The following is a 19,869-nucleotide window of genomic DNA, read 5'->3' on the forward strand; positions in this document are numbered from 1 at the left end:
TTGGGCATAACTTTTCTTCCAAGGAGTAAGCATCTTTTAATTTCATGGCTGCAGTCACAATCTGCAGTGATTTTGGAGCCCCCAAAAATAAAGACAGCCACTGTTTCCATCGTTTCCCCATCTATTTGCCATGAAGTGATGGGACCAGGTGCTATGATCTTAGTTTTCTGAATGTTGAGCTTTAAGCCAACTTTTTCACTCTCCTCTTTCACTTTCATCAAAAGGCTCTTTAGTTCTTCACTTTCTGCCATGAGAGTGGTGTCAGGAAGGCTTACAAGAACAGGAATCGTTTGTGAGAAATGAATTCAGTGCCGCCTCCCTTCACTGCACTGACTCTGTCCACCCCAGAGACGCTTCGTGCTGTGAGCAGAGACCAACTTTGGGGTGTACATGCCCTTGGGGAGAGGGGGCTGGTTGTGAGTCTTGAGACGGATCTTTCCCAAGTTGTCATCCAGCTCGTGACTCCTGGTTTATGATGCATGATTCCACACAGGAGTGTCAGGAGGCTTGCCCGTGACTATAGAAGGAGACAGCGCGGGACGAGGATGTTGGGGCCGGAGGGCCAGGCCAGCCCACAAACCCGGTGCTGGTGCCGCGCGGCCGGAGGAACCCAGCGCATCCTGCCTGCAAGGGGGTCCCCGGACTGGGAGAAGCCCTGTCGTCCCCGAGGGAGCAGTATGAACAAGGGCTTTGATGACCTGCAGGGTTAAACAGGACAGAAATCCAAATCGAAAGGTACCCTCTATGTTGCTGGCCTCCCCGCTGGTCATACTGTGACTGCAGAACAGTGCTTAATTTTTCAAATCATCTCTTCATAGTGAAGGCCTAACGAGTGAACCTCCAAAGCGTAAAGTAAATAAGGAGCCTTACCTATTAGACACCAACTCAGTGAAACCCTCCACCCGTTATTCATCTGAATCTCCTGGAAACCTCATGCAGAAGCTCCTCCTGTATACAGACGAGGAAACGGAGGCTCTAGAAGTAATGAGCCCCAGCTGGACGTCTGGTGAGCACGGCAGGTGCTCTCACCCCTGGTTTGTGTTTCTGGAAAACTCACTGCAATGGGATTCAGATGCTGGCACAGACTTCACATACCAGCAAAGCGGCTTTCCAGAGTTATCTGCCGATGAGTCTGGATGGGGGATGGGGTTTCTCCTGGGGCTAGGGTTGGGAGCAGAGCCCAGGGCACAGCTGTCAGCCTGATGTCAGCCGTGGACCCTACGGAGCCACAGAATCTGGATGGAGTGCCCTCGTCTCCCCACGGTCTGTGCCCGAGGAATGCCAGGCTCTGAGTTTATGCGGAAGCCAGAGTCCACGCCTGACGTGCTTGTAAATCTGGATGCATGTATGTCGAACTTGCTTAAAATATGAAACATTAGGGGTCTCCCGCCAGGGCAGGTTCCTCTTTCTCTTTCTTGGCTGAGTGTGGATCCCAATTTTCTTTAGGCTATAGATTTATCACTATCGTGCGTCTTACTTAAAGACCAACGTAAGTGAGGCCGTTTGAATGTGGGCCTTTACCTCTGTTCACACCCGGTAGTCTGCATGAGAAGTTCCATTTCAGGACCTACACAGGGTGTTTTACACTCCAGTTGGAAAAGCAGTGCTAAAACCAAACAGACCAGTGAGAAGTTGAGGATATCTGAGAACAGAACAGGAATCCCATATGTTCGTACCAGAAAAGACATCACACTGCAACATTTGCTGGGGCCACAAGAAGAGGAGCAGGAGCCGCCGAGACCTGCCTCGACCAGGGTAACTCGGGGGCCCTGTGCCCTGAGGGGTCTGTCAGCATCCGTGCCCACACTGGGGGCGCCCTGTGCCCTGCGGGGTCTGTCAGCATCCCTGCCCCACAAGGGGGCGCCCTGTGCCCCGCAGGGTCTGTCAGCATCTGTGCCCACACTGGGGGCGCCCTGTGCCCTGCGGGGTCTGTCAGCATCCCTGCCCCACACGGGGGCGCCCTGTGCCCCACAGGGCCTGTCAGCATCTGTGCCCACACTGGGGGCGCCCTGTGCCCCGCGGGGTCTGTCAGCATCCCTGGCCCCACACTCTGGACGCCAGCGGCACCCTTGCCCCCGAAGATGGTGAGCAGACTGCACCCCCCCGCCCCCAGGTGGAGGGGGCACTTGCTCTGACTGAGAACCACTGAAGCCAGAACAGGAATCCCCTAGGTTAGCAGCAAGGAAGGAAACCAACAATTATTTTGGATGAGCAGAAGAAATAAGCCCCGTTACGTACCGATGAGAGCATCGCATACTGTCGCCTGCTCACCTGAAGCAGGTGTCGCCCTGACACCTCACCTGCGGGCACTGGGAAGGAAGCCTTCCTGCCTCTTCTAGGTGGCCACTGCGTCCCCTCCCGGGGTGCCCTGGCTGTGCACACACCACGGTGGGCAGGCCTCCGCTCTGCGCACCCCCTGCCCTCCCCGCCATGCTCCCACCGGGCTTGGCCGTGCTGTCCGGCAGCAAGCACACCCCAGCCGCTCGGGAAGGTCACATCTCAAACAGCAGCCTACACGCTGGGCTGCGCACAGCAGACAAGGCGGTCCATGTGAGCCTGAGGTACCGAGGCCCTCTGGATCCAAGTGGACGCTCTGGGGGACGGAGTTCCCGCCCAGCCGGTCAGGCTAACCAGTGCTCAGTTACTGCCGGCAAGGCCAGCGAACACAGAGGGCAGGGCTCTGGGATCAGCTCCGTGGTCCGTGCCCCGGCCCTGTCTCTGCTCCGCACCCTGGCCGGGCTCCAGGAGACCGCTCCCGGCAGAGGCTCCGCTGGCAGTGCTGGCCGAGCCCCAGTCCCAGCAGTGGCCCCGGCCCTCCCCTAGCTCCTCCTGTGAGTCCAGCCCTGTCGTCCCAGACCTGGGGAGCACAGGAAGGCTGGCCCCAGCCTGACTTCCCGCAGTGTTGCCTGCAGCCCCGGGGCGCCCACCCGCCCGCCTCCCCTTGCCCTGCAGCCCCGGCCCGACTTCCTGCCACGCAGGCGCTTGGGAGCACGTGTCCACACGACATCACTAAAAATAAAGACTGAGAAGTTCTAGACTTCGTCCCTGGAGTCTCTCAGCAGCGACTGGAGATTGAAAGGATCCTTCCACAGGGACCTTGCACCGCCTCTGGAATCGACACGGGGGAGGCCGAGCTGGAAGGGACCAGCGGACCATCCTGCGAACATAACAGTCACCTCTGTGTTTTATGGGGGGCTTCCCTGGTGGCTTAGAGGGTAAAGTGTCCGCCTGCAATGCAGGAGACCCGGGTTCAATCCCTGAGTCGGGAAATTCCCCTGGAGAAGGAAGTGGCAACCCGCACCAGTACTCTTGCCTGGAAAATCCCACGGACCGAGGAGCCTGGGAGGCTGCAGTCCATAGGATCCCAAAGAGTCGGACACGACTGAGCAACTTCACTTTCACTGTGTTTTATGGGAACAAAAGGCAACTCACGATGGTGGATGTTGTATTTTTTAAATAAAAAGACTTTATTTATGAAATAAGATAGCAGCTAGCAGTTTAAGGAAACATGGGGAGATATTACTTCACATGGGGGCACGTATGCACCTTGGAAAACATTTGGCTAAGTCACAAAATTAGCATTTTTAGTCACCTGTAAAGTGCTGAGACATCTGTCTCGGGTGAATGCCTGCACTGTTTTTAACCACCCAGCGAGTAGAACATCGGTGGACAGATACACGGGGAGCACAGTGAACCCAGGTCACTCGCTCATGGTGACCGGGGCAGGCGGCCCGTGTGCCCGGGCTGTGCTGACCGAGGGCCACCCCTCCTGTGTCCTGTGTCCACTGCCAGCAAGGCCACCCCCCTGACCAGCACCACACATCCTTCAGGATGCGTTCAAAGCCAGAAGGTGCTCCTGGTCGACAGGTGCAAACACAGCAGGGAAGGATGGACCGAAACGCCGTCTGCCCATCTCCAGTGACACAAAGACACACGCGTCTCTGACGTGGGTATTTGGGTGTCGACACTTAACTCTATTGATAGGAATTGAGCATTTTGGTTCAAAGCAAACATTATTTGTGAAATGTTACACATAATATATTGACTAAAACTTTGTTAATTTTTTTAATAGAAAATTGTGATATAAAAATACTACTTTGTTAAAAATATATAATACATGCATTATAGCACTTTGGAAAACTCAACTCAGAAAGCAAATAACACCACCTGGACCGGTATATTTTAGCCAGCTTTCTTCATTGTTACAAAGTCTATTTTGGCGTTAAAGGATATACAACATAAATAAAAGTAGTGAATTTGAATCAAGTAAAATTGCTCTGAGAATGTTAATAAACCCCTCCACTACCACACACGCACGACTTCCCGTGAGCTCCACGTCTGCGAGCTCTGCAGGTAATCGGGCAGACGCAGAGCACCCTCCGGGGTCTCCCACTGCGTGGACACGGCGTCCACACCCCCAGTTCCATGAGCGTTCACCACGGGCTCTGCTATGCGAGGAGCAGCGAGGGGCTGCCCGGAGACGCGCCCAGGACGGTATTGCACATTTAGGCCCCAGAGACGGTCGGGGATCCATCCTCAAGCAGGGTGGCTGCGCGATGGCGCCCTGGCTCACACGTGCAGCAAGGGGATCTGCCAGACCATGAGGGACGATGCCAGCTCCTCTGGCCGCTGCGGCCTGGCCTTCCTGCTCACGCGCCAGTGGCCCTGGCCCCCACAGGCCACCAGCACGGAGCTGGCCCTGGGCCTCCGGGCCCGCCGGCCTCGGCTTGGGGATGTGCAGGGCAAGCGCAGGAGGTCCTGGGCGAGGCTCTCCTCTGGCCGGGGCTCCAGGGAGCCGGAGCCCTGGGACGGGGTCGGGGACCCAGACGAGGAGGAAACGTCGCTGCCCTGGGTGATGGTGCCCGGCGAAGCACCCAGCCAGATGACATCAGGGCCGCCCCGGCCCGCGCAGAGCCCTGGTGCCTCGCCGGGAGGCGCGTCCTGCTGCTCGTCGTCCTGGGGGTCAGCGCTGGGCGGCGGGCTGTCCCTGGGCCTGTCCTTGTCGGCCCTGAAGGCGGCCGCGGCCACGACCAGGAACTTGACAGGCCCGTGGTGTGCATGGTAGGAGACCAGGCCTCGTCCTGCAAGGGCACAGGTTGAGCTTGGCCCTCCCGGCAGGGCCCCGCGCCCCCTGCCACCCCGGCCACTTGGGACACCCTGCGCGCAACAGCTCAGCAGGAAAACCGCGCCCAGGCCACGATCCCTTGCACTTCCAGTTACTCCGAGAATGCCCTCGAAACCACGGTCTAAAAAAGTACAGCCATGGCCTTCATCAATGCTATCTCAGTCTGGCACTTGATTAGAATGGTTAAAGTGATAAAAGAGGTGTTTCACTCTCTGCATCCGAGCCTTCTCACCTGCTCTAGGTGCTAAATCAATTCAGTCATGTCTGAATCTGTGCGACCCCATGGAGCCCACCAGGCTCCTCCGTCCATAGGATTCTCCAGGCAAGAATATTGGAATGGGTTGCCATGCCCTCCTTTGAGGGATCTTCCCAACCCAGGGATTGAAGCTGAGTCTCTTGCATCTCCTGTGTTGGCACGTGGGTTCCTTACCACTAGCGCCACCTGGGAAGCCCACTTCTAATATGACTTCCACCTCTTACTTGCAAATTGGCACCTAATATGGTCACTCACTTCATTTTACTCCATCCTTTCCCACTACCTGTCCACCATCCCGTAGTAGAGAGACATGTCACATAACAAACGGAGAAGGTAAAGTTTCATTTGGGTAAAACAATAAGGCTGGGTGAAGCACAAGTTGGAATCAAGATTGCCAGGAAAAATATCTATAATCTCAGATATGCAAATGACACCACCCTTAGAGCAGAAAGTGAAGAAGAACGAAAGAATCTCTTAATGAAAGTGAAAGAGGAAAGTGAAAAAGTTGGCTTAAAGCTCAACATTCAGAAAACTAAGATCATGGCACCTGGTCCCATCACATCATGGCAAATAGATGGGGAAACAATGGAAACAGTGACAGGCTATGTTTCTGGGCTCCAAAATCACTGCAGATGGTGACTGCAGCCATGAAATTCAAAGACACTTACTCCTTGGAAGAAAAGTTATGCCCAACTTTTTAGCACACTAAAAAGCAGAAACATTACTTTGCCTACAAAGGTCCGTCTGGTCAAAGCTTTGGGTTTTGCAGTGGTCATGTATGGATGTGAGACTGGACTATGAAGAGGCTGAGCGCCAACGAATTGATGCATTAGAACTGTGGTGTTAGGGAGGAGACTCCTGAGAGTTTTTTGGACTGCAAGATTAAACCAGTAAATTCCAAAGGTGATCAGACCTGAATGTTCTTTGGAAGGACTGATGCTGAAGCTGAAATTCCAATACTTTGGCCACCTGATGCAAAGAACTGACTCATTTGAAAAGACCCTGATGCTGGGAAAGATTAAGGGCAGGAGGAGAAGGGGATGAGAGAGGATGAGATGGTTGGATGGCATCACTGACTCAATGGACACGAGTTTGAGTAAACTCTGGGACTTGGTCAATTTCATCAAATTGGTGGAGAGGGAGGCCTGGCGTGCTGCAGTCCATGGGGTCACAAAGAGTCAGATACAACTGAGCTACTGAACTGAACTGAAAAGAATGGGGTGTCCTTCCAATTTCTGTTTAGAAGTGTATTCTCTTCGGAACACTTTTTGTTGTGGCTGTTGCTCCCTTCCATACACAAATGAGGTGAGACAAGTCTCCCTACCCCTGAGTTTGGACCTGCAGGTTCTTTCCTGTTCTTTCTGCATCAGGCCTTGCTCCTAGATCTGGCTGCTTCCTGAGACAGGCTCCTGAAGGGGAAACCTGACTCCTGACGCTAGAGCGTCTTCAGGTCCTTGACACCCAGGTGCTTTGCAAAAGGCCATGCCCATTGGAGTTCCTCCTGACACCGCACAAAAGCACAACCGAGCCTGCTCAGGTGCTGGGCTCTTCTGCTGCAGAACATACCAGCATCCGTCTTCACTGAGTAAAGGTGTGCAGCAAGGCGGAGACTAAGAGGTGGAGAAAGAGGTAACAGGAAAACGTTTTGGGGATGAGGGTCTCCCTGGACCACTGATGACAGAAACAGGAAAATAAAAGCATGACCTGATGATTCAAGTTGATAAACACAGTCTTTACAGGAAGAAATGAAGGAGAGAAGGGTGGGAGGAAAAGAGAGAGAGACCACTGAAAGAATTCACACTGAGCGAAGACACAGCCGGACAGACGGCGGGCTCAGGGAGCGCCCGGGACGGGAAGAGCCGGACAGACGGCGGGCTCCGGGAGCGCCCGGGACGGGAAGAGCCGGACAGACGGCGGGCTCAGGGAGCGCCCGGGACGGGAAGAGCCGGACAGACGGCGGGCTCAGGGAGCGCCCGGGACGGGAAGAGGCCCCAGAGGCGCAGACGCGCCGTGCACTCACCGGTCACCTTGGGGATTCCCTGCAGGCGCGGGACAGGCAGGGCCACCACGACGCCCAGGCTGGTGCCCACCATCAGCAGGCCATGGCAGACGAGCAGGCTGGTCACAGACAGCCGCTGGTGCCCTGGTCAGAGAGACAGGAGAGCTGGTGCCCACAGCCCACGCTCTGGGGCAGGGGTCCCGGGAACTGCCCAGAAGCACTGCAGACCCCCGAGTGCTCCCCGAGCCACACCTCCCGGGCGGGCGGGCGTCGCCAGAGCCCTAAGCTCACAGGGCGATGGGGCAGCCAGATGAGGAAGACCCCGAGGGGCGGGTGCGTCCCGGCTGCACTCAGGACTACGCGGCGGCGGCCGAGGGACAATCCGAGCTCTTGGCACTGCTGGGCCGGCGCTTCCAGAGATGAGCGCATCCCCCAGAGCTGTCCAGGGAAACCACCCACTTCCAGGCAGAGCCACACACATGAACACGCACACACACACACGCACACGCACACCAGACAGCGGCCTTGTGCGCCAGAGCCCACTGCACAGGTGAGCAGAGACCTCAGTGCGGGACGGGCTCCCAGGGAAGGGACACGACTGAGCGCTGCACAGAGGCCCTGCGGACAGGAGACCCCTGCAGTCTGAGCAGCTCTGGGAAACGCTGAGACGAGACTCGGAAGTCCCAGGGAGGGCCACCCCTCCGCGACCCTGCCCCCAGCAGCAGCGCCTCCAACAGGAGCTCAGCCAGGCGGCTGTCTGGCAGCTCCTTTCAGTGTTGAACTCGAGCGCGAGACCAGCCATCCAGGCTGCTCCTGGGAAGCCAGGACACTTCAGAACAGCTGGACCCTTCTGTTCCCCAGAAACGAGTCATTTCCAGCTTCTCTGCATTTGACCTGAAGTTCCCCTTAGATAAAGTGTGAAAATGAATGGTCTAAACACAAAAGCCAAAGGCAGGTCAGCATGTCTACACAAGTCACTTTTTGATTACTTTTGCAGCAACAACTACCACCGAACTAAAAGAACAGCTACGGAAGCCAAAGATCTGGTTTTACTTCTAAACACAGGCATGTGACTGATAAAAAGCCAGTGTATGAAGTTCCCAGAAATCCTGAACGTGTGCCTGTGGGGGTGGCTGGGGCTCTAGCAATACCTAGGACCTGCATGTCCGCCTACACCTCAGTCTGTTCCCTAGCTTACAAATAGTCACTCTTGAGTCTGGTTTAAGTTGCTTAATTCCCTTGTGATGTGGTTGATGGTACTTAGAAAAGTTACAGTAACTTTTAGATTAGATAGAAACGTGGCCGTTTCATTTGGTGGTGTCACCCCTGGAAGGCGCTGTGTTCGCTGCTTGGGCAGTTCAAAGGCCGATCTGATGCAAGTTCTCAGCACACTCCACCTGCATGCCTGCCCTGAAGACAGCAGGAAACAGCTGCATCCTCCTGTCCCTTGTGACCCAGAGGATGCGCCACCCTCTGAACCTTGGCCAGAACTCCCCACCCACAGAGCAGAGCTGGGAAGACTGACCGGCTGCCCTTGCAAACATGTGTGCTGACCCAAGGTGCCACCATCTTCCATCTGCTGAATCCAACGCGTTTTATGGCAAAGATGTGGCACTAACGGTGCTCAGAGTGAGCTCCAGAGAGGACAGAAAGAGGCAGCTCAACACGCAGACCCGGCCCACAGGGGAGCCGGCCAAGCCCCTATGAACTAAACAGGTCATCAACGCTGTGCCCAAAAAAAGGCCTGAGTTACAGTATTTTTTTTTTCCAACTCTTATTCCTCTGGCCTGGAAAGTCTTCATCTCTAGAACCTACTGGAATTGCACATTCTGAGAACAGAGAGCATGAAAGGACAGTTTACGTGTTACTGCCATTTCTGAACAAAAAGCAAAACCTACTGGGGCAGCCTCAGGAATACAGCTGTAGAATGAGGCTCACTCATGCGTGTCCAGGGTGATGGGAGCCCGGCGACCTGCAATGCCACAGGCCCACGGGGCGCAGATATGCTGACTGAAGGTCTGAGTGTCAGGCACTCACTGTGTACCACTGGCCCGAGAGTAAAACGATTCAATATGTGACACGAGAAGAGGTCCCTGCTCCAGGATCACCGGTGCACCAAGAACCAGGCCCGCAGCAGAGAGCTGTCTGAGCATCCTGGCACCGCCGTTGGCGTGGCCGCAGCCTCATGCCAGCACACCCGAGTTCTGCTCTAACTTCCACCTTCCTCACAGCCCGCCAGGCCTGGCAGCTCCAAACCCGGGAGTAAAATACGAGATGCAGACAGAGCATGAACCCCTGGGTATCTCCCAGCTTGTAAGGATGTCTCACATGACACGCTGACACGGAGCCTGCGCCAACCAGAGGCTCTACCTTGATGGGCCACAGCTCAGGAGGAAAAGACCCAGGCCTGGTGTGGGTGCGGCGGGCGGGGGAGCAGGCACTGGCCTGTGACAGCGGGCAGGGCCTTGTGGGTCCCGAGCCCAACGGCAGGAGCCACGCAGGTGGGCGAGATGCAGGGCGTTAGCCAGGGGCCGGGAGGGGGAGAGAGCGAGATAGGGCCCGCCCGCAGCCCAGCGCACACGGGCCACTCCCCCATGGGGACTGGGGGCTGGGGCGCCTGGGGGCCTACACAGATCCATTCACACCGCGTAGGGTGGCCTCTGCTCCACCAGCAGCCAGGAGAGGCGGCCCAAGTGGGGAAGTACACGACATGCCCGAACTGTGAACGTACTTCCAGAAGGCCCGCAGAGACACACACACGTGTCAGGTAACATACATACATACTAGCTACATGCATGTACACACTTATACACACAGGCCACGTGCTGATGCATGACAAGCATACGTGTGTAACAGCCACATGCCTACACACACGCACACACGCGCGGCCCCCACGCCCCCACTCTGCATGCTGGCTGCTCCAAGTCCTGCTGTGGGAACACCCACCCTCCTGGGGCTGGTGGAGCCCAGGGGGGCCACCCTGTGACCCCCCACACCCTCCAGCCGGTCTCCCCGTCCTCCACTCTTCCACCTCAGGTCCTGCCCCCCACCCCACGGCCGCCCTGTGACCCCCCCCAGGTCCCCCACACCCTCCAGCTGGTCTCCCCCTGTCCTCCCCTCTTCCACCACAGGTCTTGCCCCCCACCCCAGGACCTGCTGACCGCGAGGAACGGCCCGCGACCCTGGCTCTGAGGGCACCCTGCCGCGCCCGCACCCCAGCCCTGTGGAAGGCCCCACCTGGCAGCATGTGGTGGACAGGGGTGGCGATGTTGACGTCCTGCAGGTGCTTGAGCGTCTCCGTGTGAAACAGGCGGAGCGTGGACCCCGAGGTGAAGGCGACCCAGATGCCCACACCGGCGATGGCCATGTGAGAGACCACCATGCCCTCCTCCTGGTGGGCCTCCAGCTGGCCCTGCGGAGACAAGGGAACAGACACGGTGGGGCGTCAGGCGCTGTGCTGAGTCTCGGGGGGCCATCGTCCCCCCATCCGTGCGTGGTGTCCAGCTGGCGCCCCAGACCTCACCTTCCATCAGCCACCTGCCACGTGGGCACCATCACCCCAGGCCCACGGGCGCACGTGTGTGGACCCATCAGCCCCAACCTGAAGAGAGGGAGGGGCCGCGCTGCCCGTGGTGAGGCCCTTCTGTGTCCTCCCCTCTGGTCCCTGCTCCGTCTGACAGGGCCCCCCCAAGCCTCTAGGCTGAGCGTGCCCCCACCTCCATTCTGACGGCCCTTCTCTGCAGGGAACCCCGGGGGGACCCCTGCACCCTGTCCCCATGGTGGACGGCTGGGGCTGGGCAGCTGCGATCACTGCCAGGGACTGGGGGGCAGGCGGGGTGAAGCCTGGAGACTCGGGGAGAAGGAACAGCATGCCCACAGAAGTCCTCTTAGTCCAGAGTGGATCACAATCCCGCCCCACTCCCCGCCCTGTAGAGAGGTCCCTGAAGACCCCGTAAGGGTAGACGGCAGGCTCAGGCCATCCTGGGGCTGCTCCGCAAGCGCTGAGAGCAGGGAGCGCTCACCACCCGCAACGCGGTCACCGTCCTCACACACACAGGAGGGGTGTGCTGGCAAACCTTCCCGCCGCACCCACACCGCCAGCTGGACTGGAGGCGGGCCCGCGAGTGTGCTTTCAGTCGGGTGGGGATTCCCGTCCCAAGGCATCACGCCCCGTCTTAAGTGAAGGTGGCCTCGAGCGGCTCGGGGGATTCCAGAGCCGCAGCGCTGACTGGAGCACGCAGTCTGTTGCCGCTACGTGCCAGAGCCACGCGTTCCCTCCGAAGGCAGGCACGTGCACGTGCGCCTCCCAGCCTCCCCAAGAATCGCACGTGCACCTTAAATGTGTCAGCGGGCTGGGCCGGCATCGCGGTCAGGAAGGCGCCCCGAGTCCTCAAGGCTCTCCTGAGTGCAGGCCAGAACCGCACGGTCCCCTCTCTGGGGAAGCACAGCCTGGGCTCCGGCAGCAGCACGGGGCTCGGCTCCCCACGCCGTCTGTGGTGCTCATCAGCGCCCCTTTGCTGCCACTGCCGTCTCCGTGGGGGTGATGGTGTCTCGCGGTCGCTTTGGTCTGCGTTTCCCTGAGGACGAACGATGTTGTGTGCCCTTCCCCGCGTGCGCGGGCCATCTGGGTATCTTCCCTGCGGAACAGTCCGTGCAGAGCCTCGGTCCACTCCTGGACGGGGCTGGTCCTCCTCCGCCTGAGCTGTCGGTTATGTAAGCCGTTTGCTGTGCGTCCTCGGCAGGTCCGTGACTGGTCTGTCAGTACGTGCTGCCTCCCGAGGGTCGGCTTCCCACTCTGTAGGCAGCCTGTGGAGCGGCTGGGCTGCCCCATCCACGGTGTCACGTGACAGACACAGCCTTTCCCTCCTGACAGGCCTCAGAGGGGGTGGTTTCCATCCTCTCTTCTGTGTACCAGCGCAGACTCCTCGGGAAGCCCAGAAGGGGCTGGAGAAAGCAGGCGCCCCGGGTCACACCCCACCGGCCCGCATGTGGAGACTGACCTCCTGTGTCCGGTCACCTCCAAGGGAGACCCCGGGCAGGAGAGCGGGGCCGCCCTGGAGAGGAACAGGGTGCCGCGGGGCCGTCTCCATGCTCCTGGAGCCCGAGGGAGCTCCATGCCCGCTGCCCTCTGGTGGCCGACTGTCCCAGCGTCATCGTCTTCGCTGAGGCTTCTGCAGGGAGCCCGGAGGCCGGTCTGCGGGGTCCTAGGGCCGCAGTCTGCGGTAACGTTCTCAGTGCGTCTCCTGCAACCAACTTCACCCTCCTCCCCTCAACGCCTCTCAGAAAATCCTCCGAGAAGACAGATTTCCTCACATCTGGTCCGTGTTTAAATCCCCGCCCACCTGCCGCCTCCGGAGCACAGCATGGGGCTCAGGGTCACGCGGCAGCCCATTTCGGAAACAGAGCCGAGTGCACAGCCTCGTGGCTGCGGCCTCCGCCTCACCAGCCCCGCCCAGGCGGGCCGGGGCGGGGGTCATGGCCCCCAAGCCCTTGACAGGCCAGAGGCTGACAGCCCAGGAACTCCAGTGAGGCCTCCACGCCCCAGCCCAGCCTGTGCCCCTCGCATCCCCACACCCGCACTCAGCCCGTTTCTGGGCCAAAAGGGCCCAGAACCGTCTACTCACATCCTGGCACGCGTCAGCCCTGCCCTGGGATGCTGTCCGTCCTTCCTTCTGGGGAAGTCCGCCCCCTGCTCCCAGACAGGGCTGCTTTGAAGGTCTGTGACCCACGGGGCCAGGTCCCGGCTCAGAGGACCCCTGCCTCGAGAAATGCCTGACAGCTGGCATCTCGGAGGCAGGACGTGGGGCCCGGCAGAGCCACAGCCGTCCTCACCCGGACATGCCCCCAGGGCTGGTGGCCAGTGTCGGCCCGTGAGTTCTCCCCGTGTGCCCGCTCTGCATGGCACCTGCATGTGGGGAGCGCAGGACCCTGCTCTGCTGCGGGACGGACGATGCGAGTGAGAGCTTGACTCAGGACGCTTGGCCTGCCTCCTGCTGTCTCAGAGGCTTGGTCTTCTGTTTGAAAACGGGAACTTTGGGCAGCAGGGCACCTGAGTCCCTGTCCACCATGAAATCGTGAGGCTCCAGACTCCAAATGCCTCTGGAGGGGCAGGGTCCTGACTCTTACTGGGTGTCTCAGAACCGGCCCACCCATGGGCTCAGGCCTGTCCCCAGTATGCCCTGCGTTCCATCTTTCTACAGAATGACAGGAATTTAACTCAGAAAAGAGGCATCAACTCAGGAAACACTCCGCTACCTTAATAACTTATCTGTTTCGGTCTTCCTATTTTCCTCTTCAACATCAGGGGTAGAAGGAAAGCTTTTTCTCCTTCCTTTCTGTCTGCAGTCAGGAGCACTGCACAGTGCAGAAAATCAAGAGGAAGGAAGAACAGGCAGGCCTTAAGGTAAACAGCTCCAGCAAGAAACTGAGTCTGAATTAAACTGTGGCCCCGAGACACAAAGCTACGTGGAAAGCACCCGCAGAGCCCGGAATGTTCCGCCTGCTCCCAAACGGCAGGCTACCTTCCGAGCTGTGGCCATGTTCCCAAAGCGCAACGTTTTCCTAAAAGGCATGAAATGAGTCCCAGAAAGGAGGCTCATAGTTGGGAAGGAGGAAGAAGCCTGACCCCCAAATCCAGGTGACGCAGCTCCATTTCGCACACTGGGCGTCATGGTTCCCCATCTGCTCTCCCTGACCCGATGGCGGGCAGGCGGGGAATCTGTTCCCGCGGCGCTGGGCACGTGGCCCGCCCAGGGCAGCACCATGACACTGAGCTGGCCCTGCAGCCCCACCACCCCACCCGGAACCGGCCCAACCACTGCTGAGTGGAGGTCACTGCAGGGACACTCACCTGCCGCAGAACCTCAGACACCCTTTCCTTCCGAATGTAGGCCCTACCTCACCACCTGCTTGACCCAACCCAGAAACAGTGTAGCCTCGTGACCCTCAAGGGTCTACTGCCACGGCACCACTCCCAGCAGCAGCCCTCATCGACCCTACACCACCGCCCCCCACCAAAGAGGGTGGAGACCACCGTGATTCAGATCTCTAGAGCTACACCAACAGCCCACTGTGGTCTCCTGGCACGACGGAACCACGGGACAAATTACATATTTTAATAATAGAGTGGATTTGGTTTTTGTCTATATAAATACATCTACTCATCTTGGTACTAAAATTGCACAGAAAGGAGGCTCTTACTTAAATCCAAACATACTATTTCTGAGTATCCAAGGTTTACAGCATACACACTGTCTGGAATTTGTGGATGGAATATACTCTGATGATTATAAGGTCGTACTGTTGTGTTAGCATGGAATTGCCCTGGTGGTGGCTATAGAAACCATCATTCTGGCTTTGGTATGAACTTATGACAAAACTAATGCACTGGTTTTGGAGAAATGTCCTAAAGCAGTGGTCCCCAGCATTGTTGGCACCGGGAGTGATTTCATGGAAGACAATTTTTCCATGGGTGGAGGGGGGAATAATTTGGAATGATACATGTGCATTACATTTACTGCGTGCATTACTCCTATTATCACACCAGCTCCACCTCAGGCCAGCAGGCACTAGACCCTGGAGGCCGGGACCCCTCTTCCAATGAAAGGTTGTTATCTCACTACTTCTTCTGCGTGAAGAGAAAGCGAAATACGACCACCGTGCAGTGTGGGGCTTAGCTGGGATGTGAACTCTGACTCTCACGCGCTCACTGAGGTGATGCTGCTGTGGTGCACGGCGGGGAAACGTGGTTCCAGCAAGCGGTCACCGCGCTCGCTGATGAGTCCCCTGCGCAGGCGCTGTGGTCAATGACTGACTTCTTCACGCTCCACTGAGGGTGTCTTACTACCCTGAGGTACAAGAAGTAAGAAGGAGCAGACGCGCAGAAGCAGAAACAAGTTACTACACAGACGCTGGGCAAGCACTCCCCTGGAGGTCCAGTGGTTGGGGCCCAGCGCCTTCACTGCTGCAGCCCTGGCTTCAATCCCTGGTAGCGGAACCACAATCCTGCAAGCCGTGCGGCACAGCCAAGTAAAAAACAGGAAATACCGGGCAAAGCCAGGTTTGTCTCCTGCCTCTGCTCTTGCTGTTGGCCCCATTCCCTCTCCTGCAGAGCGCTGACCCTTTGCCACTTGAGGAGGCTCTGTCCTGCAGGCCCAGGGGAGGTCATGTCAGAAATATTCGGAGGAGCAACTTGTGGTCCAAAGGCCAGCACACCCCACTGTCTGCACCTTGTAAGTCTGTGGCTTTGTTTGGGCTCTGACGTCCCTCCGTCCACAATGTCTTCAGGGTAAAGAGTCGAGGTCTGAGACCCAGCTCTGACTTCTCCAACAGCTGTCATCTCTGCTGAATAAATGTGTTTGCCTCACTGACATGAAACACCTCTTCAATCAAGCACTAAGCCTTCAGGTGTCCTTGAAGACTTTCCACTATGTTCCCACTGAACACATTCTTTAAAGTAACATTAATACTAATTAGCAGGTACATGATGCATAATTATCCCATGGGTGTGGCTGGAAAAAGGGCTGTGGGATCCTCGAGTTAATCCTTCTTCCCACGCCAAAGGAGGAAGGCTTTCCCTTTAGCGCAGGGGCCGCAGGCAAGACGCTGCCTGAGCTTTCTGCAGGCGAGGGGTGCTCCTCAGCCACACCTGGGAAGTCAGTGCACTGGTGCTCGGCGTCTTTCCCACACGGCGTGGCCACTTAAAACAACTCACCTCCACAGCGAGAGTCTCCACACTGACGATGGAGACTTGGCCGCCAGATGCCGCCCACAGCGTGTCTTCCATCAAGAGCAGACTTCGAACTGGGAGGACGCCTAACTTAATCACCGTCTGAGGCTCGGAATTCCAGGCTCCATCTTAGAAGAAAATATTTCTTTCAATTTCATTCAAATTCAGTTTCTCAAACTGACATTTCTTCAAAGACACATAGATGGCCAATGGGTACATAAAAAGATGCTCAGCATCACTCATCATCAGGGAAATATAAGCCAAACCCACAGTCACACCGGTCAGAATGGCCATCACCAAAAAGACAAGAAATAACAAGTACTGGTGAGGATGCAGAGAAAAGACAACCCTTGTGCACTGCTGCTGGGACTGTACGCTGGTGCAGCCACAGTGGAGAACAGTATGGAGGTTCCTCAGAAAACTGAAAAGAACTACCATACGCTCCAGCAACGCCACTGCTGGGCATGTATCAGTCCACACAGAACAGAAACACTACTTTGAAATGATACACACCCTTCAATGTTCACTGCAGCATTATTTACAACAGCCAAGACACAGAAGCAACCTAAGTTGCCGATGGATGAACAGATACAGAAAATGTGATATGTACAGGCACAATGGAATATTACTCAGCCACAAGAAAGAATGAAATCTTGCCATTTGTGAGAGCGTGGATGGACCAGGAGGACTCGATGCTAAGTGAAATGTGTCAGAGAAAAGGAAACACTGTATGGAAAAGGAAACACATATACAGATTTCACTGTATATGTGGAATCTAAAAAAGCCAAACTCGTAGAAACAGAGAAGAGGGGTGGTTGCCAGGGGCTGGGGGTGGGGGAGATAGGGAGATGATGGCCAAAGGGCACAGACTTCAGTTATAAGATGAAAAGTTCTGAGGATCTAATGCACAGCATTATGGTTACAGTTAACAACATACTTGAAACTTGTTAAGAGAACCTACCTTAAATGTTCTCAGAACAAAAAAAGCCATCGCTAGTACCTGATGTGATGGGGGTGAGAGCTAGCAGGTGGTGGTGACCACTTTGTAACATGTATGTGTATCAAGTCAAGACATGGTGTACCTCAAACTTACATAATGTTATATGTTAGTCATATCTCAGTAAACTTTGCGGGGAGGTGGGGTGGTTTAAATTCACCCAGTAAACAAAAATAAGGCCTGAAAAAATTCATAACACTGGAAGAAACGGACATAGACACCCCAAATCAAACTGGAAGGCTTGTTAGACCAGACGAATCATAGTCATTTCAAAGTTTCAAATAGTTGATAGTTCCCATGAAATTTAAACTCTACTGGAACAGCAGAAAAAAACTTGAGTGAGTGATGCTGAACAAAGGTCACAGAGAAGAGAAGCAGAGAGAATCCCATGATAAACACTCATGTGATTCTAAATAAACACGTATTTACACACAAATCACACGGAGCAGGAGCGAAACAATGGGTCCTCTGAAGAATGAACCCTCCCTGAGGGGCCCTGGATCCTGCCGAGCCCCTCATTCTCTGCAGGAGTTCAGCACAGGCCTTAACCGGCTCTAGCCCGGGACCGCGGGCTTCTGATCTGGGATGCAGTGAAGCATGTGCAACAGGTGGTGCTGTGCCGGGCGGCCTCACCCTAACCCAACAGCTGGTGCTGTGCCGGGCGGCCTAACCCTCACCCTAACCCAACAGCTGGTGCTGTGCCGGGCGGCCTAACCCTAACCCTAACCCAACAGCTGGTGCTGTGCCGGGCGGCCTAACCCTAACCCTCACCCAACAGCTGGCGCTGTGCCGGGCGGCCTAACCCTAACCCTAACCCAACAGCTGGTGCTGTGCTGGGCGGCCTAACCCTAACCCTAACCCAACAGCTGGTGCTGTGCTGGGCGGCCTAACCCTAACCCTAACCCTAACTCAACAGCTGGCGCTGTGCTGGGCGGCCTAACCCTAACCCTCACCCTAACCCAACAGCTGGTGCTGTGCTGGGCGGCCTAACCCTAACCCTAACCCTAACTCAACAGCTGGTGCTGTGCCGGGAGGCCTAACCCTAACCCTAACCCAACAGCTGGTGCTGTGCTGGGCGGCCTAACCCTAACCCTAACCCTAACCCAACAGCTGGCGCTGTGCCGGGCGGCCTAACCCTCACCCTCACCCAACAGCTGGCACTGTGCCGGGCGGCCTAACCCTCACCCTAACCCAACAGCTGGTGCTGTGCTGGGCGGCCTAACCCTAACCCTAACCCTAACCCAACAGCTGGTGCTGTGCTGGGCGGCCTAACCCTAACCCTAACCCTAACTCAACAGCTGGCGCTGTGCTGGGCGGCCTAACCCTCACCCTCACCCTAACCCAACAGCTGGCGCTGTGCTGGGCAGCCTAACCCTCACCCAACAGCTGGTGCTGTGCTGGGCGGCCTAACCCTCACCCTCACCCTAACCCAACAGCTGGCGCTGTGCTGGGCGGCCTAACCCTCACCCTCACCCTAACCCAACAGCTGGCGCTGTGCTGGGTGGCCTAACCCTCACCCAACAGCTGGCGCTGTGCTGGGCGGCCTAACCCTCACCCTCACCCTAACCCAACAGCTGGCGCTGTGCTGGGCGGCCTAACCCTCACCCTCACCCTGACCCTAACCCAACAGCTGGCGCTGTGCTGGGCGGCCTAACCCTAACCCAACAGCTGGCGCTGTGCTGGGCGGCCTAACCCTAACCCAACAGCCGGTGCTGTGCTGGGCGGCCTAACCCTAACCCAACAGCTGGTGCTGTGCTGGGCGGCCTAACCCTCACCCTCACCCTGACCCTAACCCAACAGCTGGCGCTGTGCTGGGCGGCCTAACCCTAACCCAACAGCTGGCGCTGTGCTGGGCGGCCTAACCCTAACCCAACAGCTGGTGCTGTGCTGGGCGGCCTAACCCTCACCCTCACCCTAACTCAACAGCTGGCGCTTTGCTGGCCCCTACCCATGTCCTCCCTTCAGGACCGAGTCACGAGAGCCTCAGGATGCGGGGTGGCAGGTACTGATGGGACTGCCGCTCGGCCCAGAGTGAACCCCCCACCTCCAGACGCGGCAGTGACACCTCCGCTCACAAGCGCGCCCCGGGACACTCACCATCTGCTCTGGCGTAGACGGCCACGGCGCCATTAACCAGGCCAGCGTATAGGCTCTGGGATGTGCAGGCCAGGCTCATGACCGTGGACTTGTCCGGGGTGAAGAAGTGCTGTAGCCGCACCTTCTTGCAGCCTTGGCTGCTTTTGTAGATGGAGATGCTGAGAGACACATCACCCGGTGGGCGCGCACTCACACGGAAGGGCGCGAGCACCGAGCAGAACCATGTCCACCCCAGCCCGCCCTTCCCCACCTCCTGCTCCTTCTGCAAACACCTGGCTGCACTGAAAAGGCTGCTGACCCTCTGATCTCTCTTCTCTTCTAAAAGAGAAGTTCTGGGTTTTTAAGCCTAGTTCTTCCTACAGATCTAGGGACTTCACACTAGGAAAGTCAACGCAACTTCCCTTTGAACTCTGAATGATGCTCAGTGTGAGGTTAACACAGAGCACATCTCTGTCTCATTCTGAAGTCTAAGAGTGATGTGCACTTAGAAGCATGAATCAGCAGGAAGTGCATCTGCGGTAAAGGGCAGCAGGAACTAGAACTCTCCCTGTAAGGTGCTGCCGCCCCCTGGGGTTCCCCAGGAATGTCCCACGCGTGGGCTCCTTCAGAGTAAGTCCCAGCCTGCCCCACCCTCACTGCACAGACCCCAGCAGAGCTGCCACGGAGG

The 19,869-nt window shown here is 57.0% G+C and overlaps 1 protein-coding gene across 4 annotated transcripts in view; it reads right to left on the reverse strand.

Moving 5' to 3' along the window:
• Positions 1-3,443: 3,443 nt before the first annotated feature.
• The window catches only part of ARHGEF10 (Rho guanine nucleotide exchange factor 10), a 60,565-nt gene continuing 44,139 nt past the window's right edge, over positions 3,444-19,869 (reverse strand). For 3 of the 4 annotated variants that reach the window (XM_020906124.2, XM_020906123.2, XM_020906122.2), the window contains 5 exons: positions 19,203-19,360; positions 16,094-16,236; positions 10,618-10,792; positions 7,402-7,524; positions 3,444-5,081 (listed from right to left, as the gene is read on the reverse strand). In XM_020906124.2, the coding sequence (XP_020761783.2) occupies positions 4,570-5,081; positions 7,402-7,524; positions 10,618-10,792; positions 16,094-16,236; positions 19,203-19,360 (1,111 nt within the window). In that variant the 3' untranslated portion in view covers positions 3,444-4,569. Of the gene's footprint in view, positions 5,082-6,705; positions 6,992-7,401; positions 7,525-10,617; positions 10,793-16,093; positions 16,237-19,202; positions 19,361-19,869 lie in introns of all 4 variants that reach the window. The other variant, XR_011485196.1, reaches the window with a different exon arrangement.

The sequence above is a fragment of the Odocoileus virginianus genome, chromosome 32 (genome assembly GCF_023699985.2).
Source record: "Odocoileus virginianus isolate 20LAN1187 ecotype Illinois chromosome 32, Ovbor_1.2, whole genome shotgun sequence".
Lineage (NCBI taxonomy): Eukaryota > Metazoa > Chordata > Mammalia > Artiodactyla > Cervidae > Odocoileus > Odocoileus virginianus.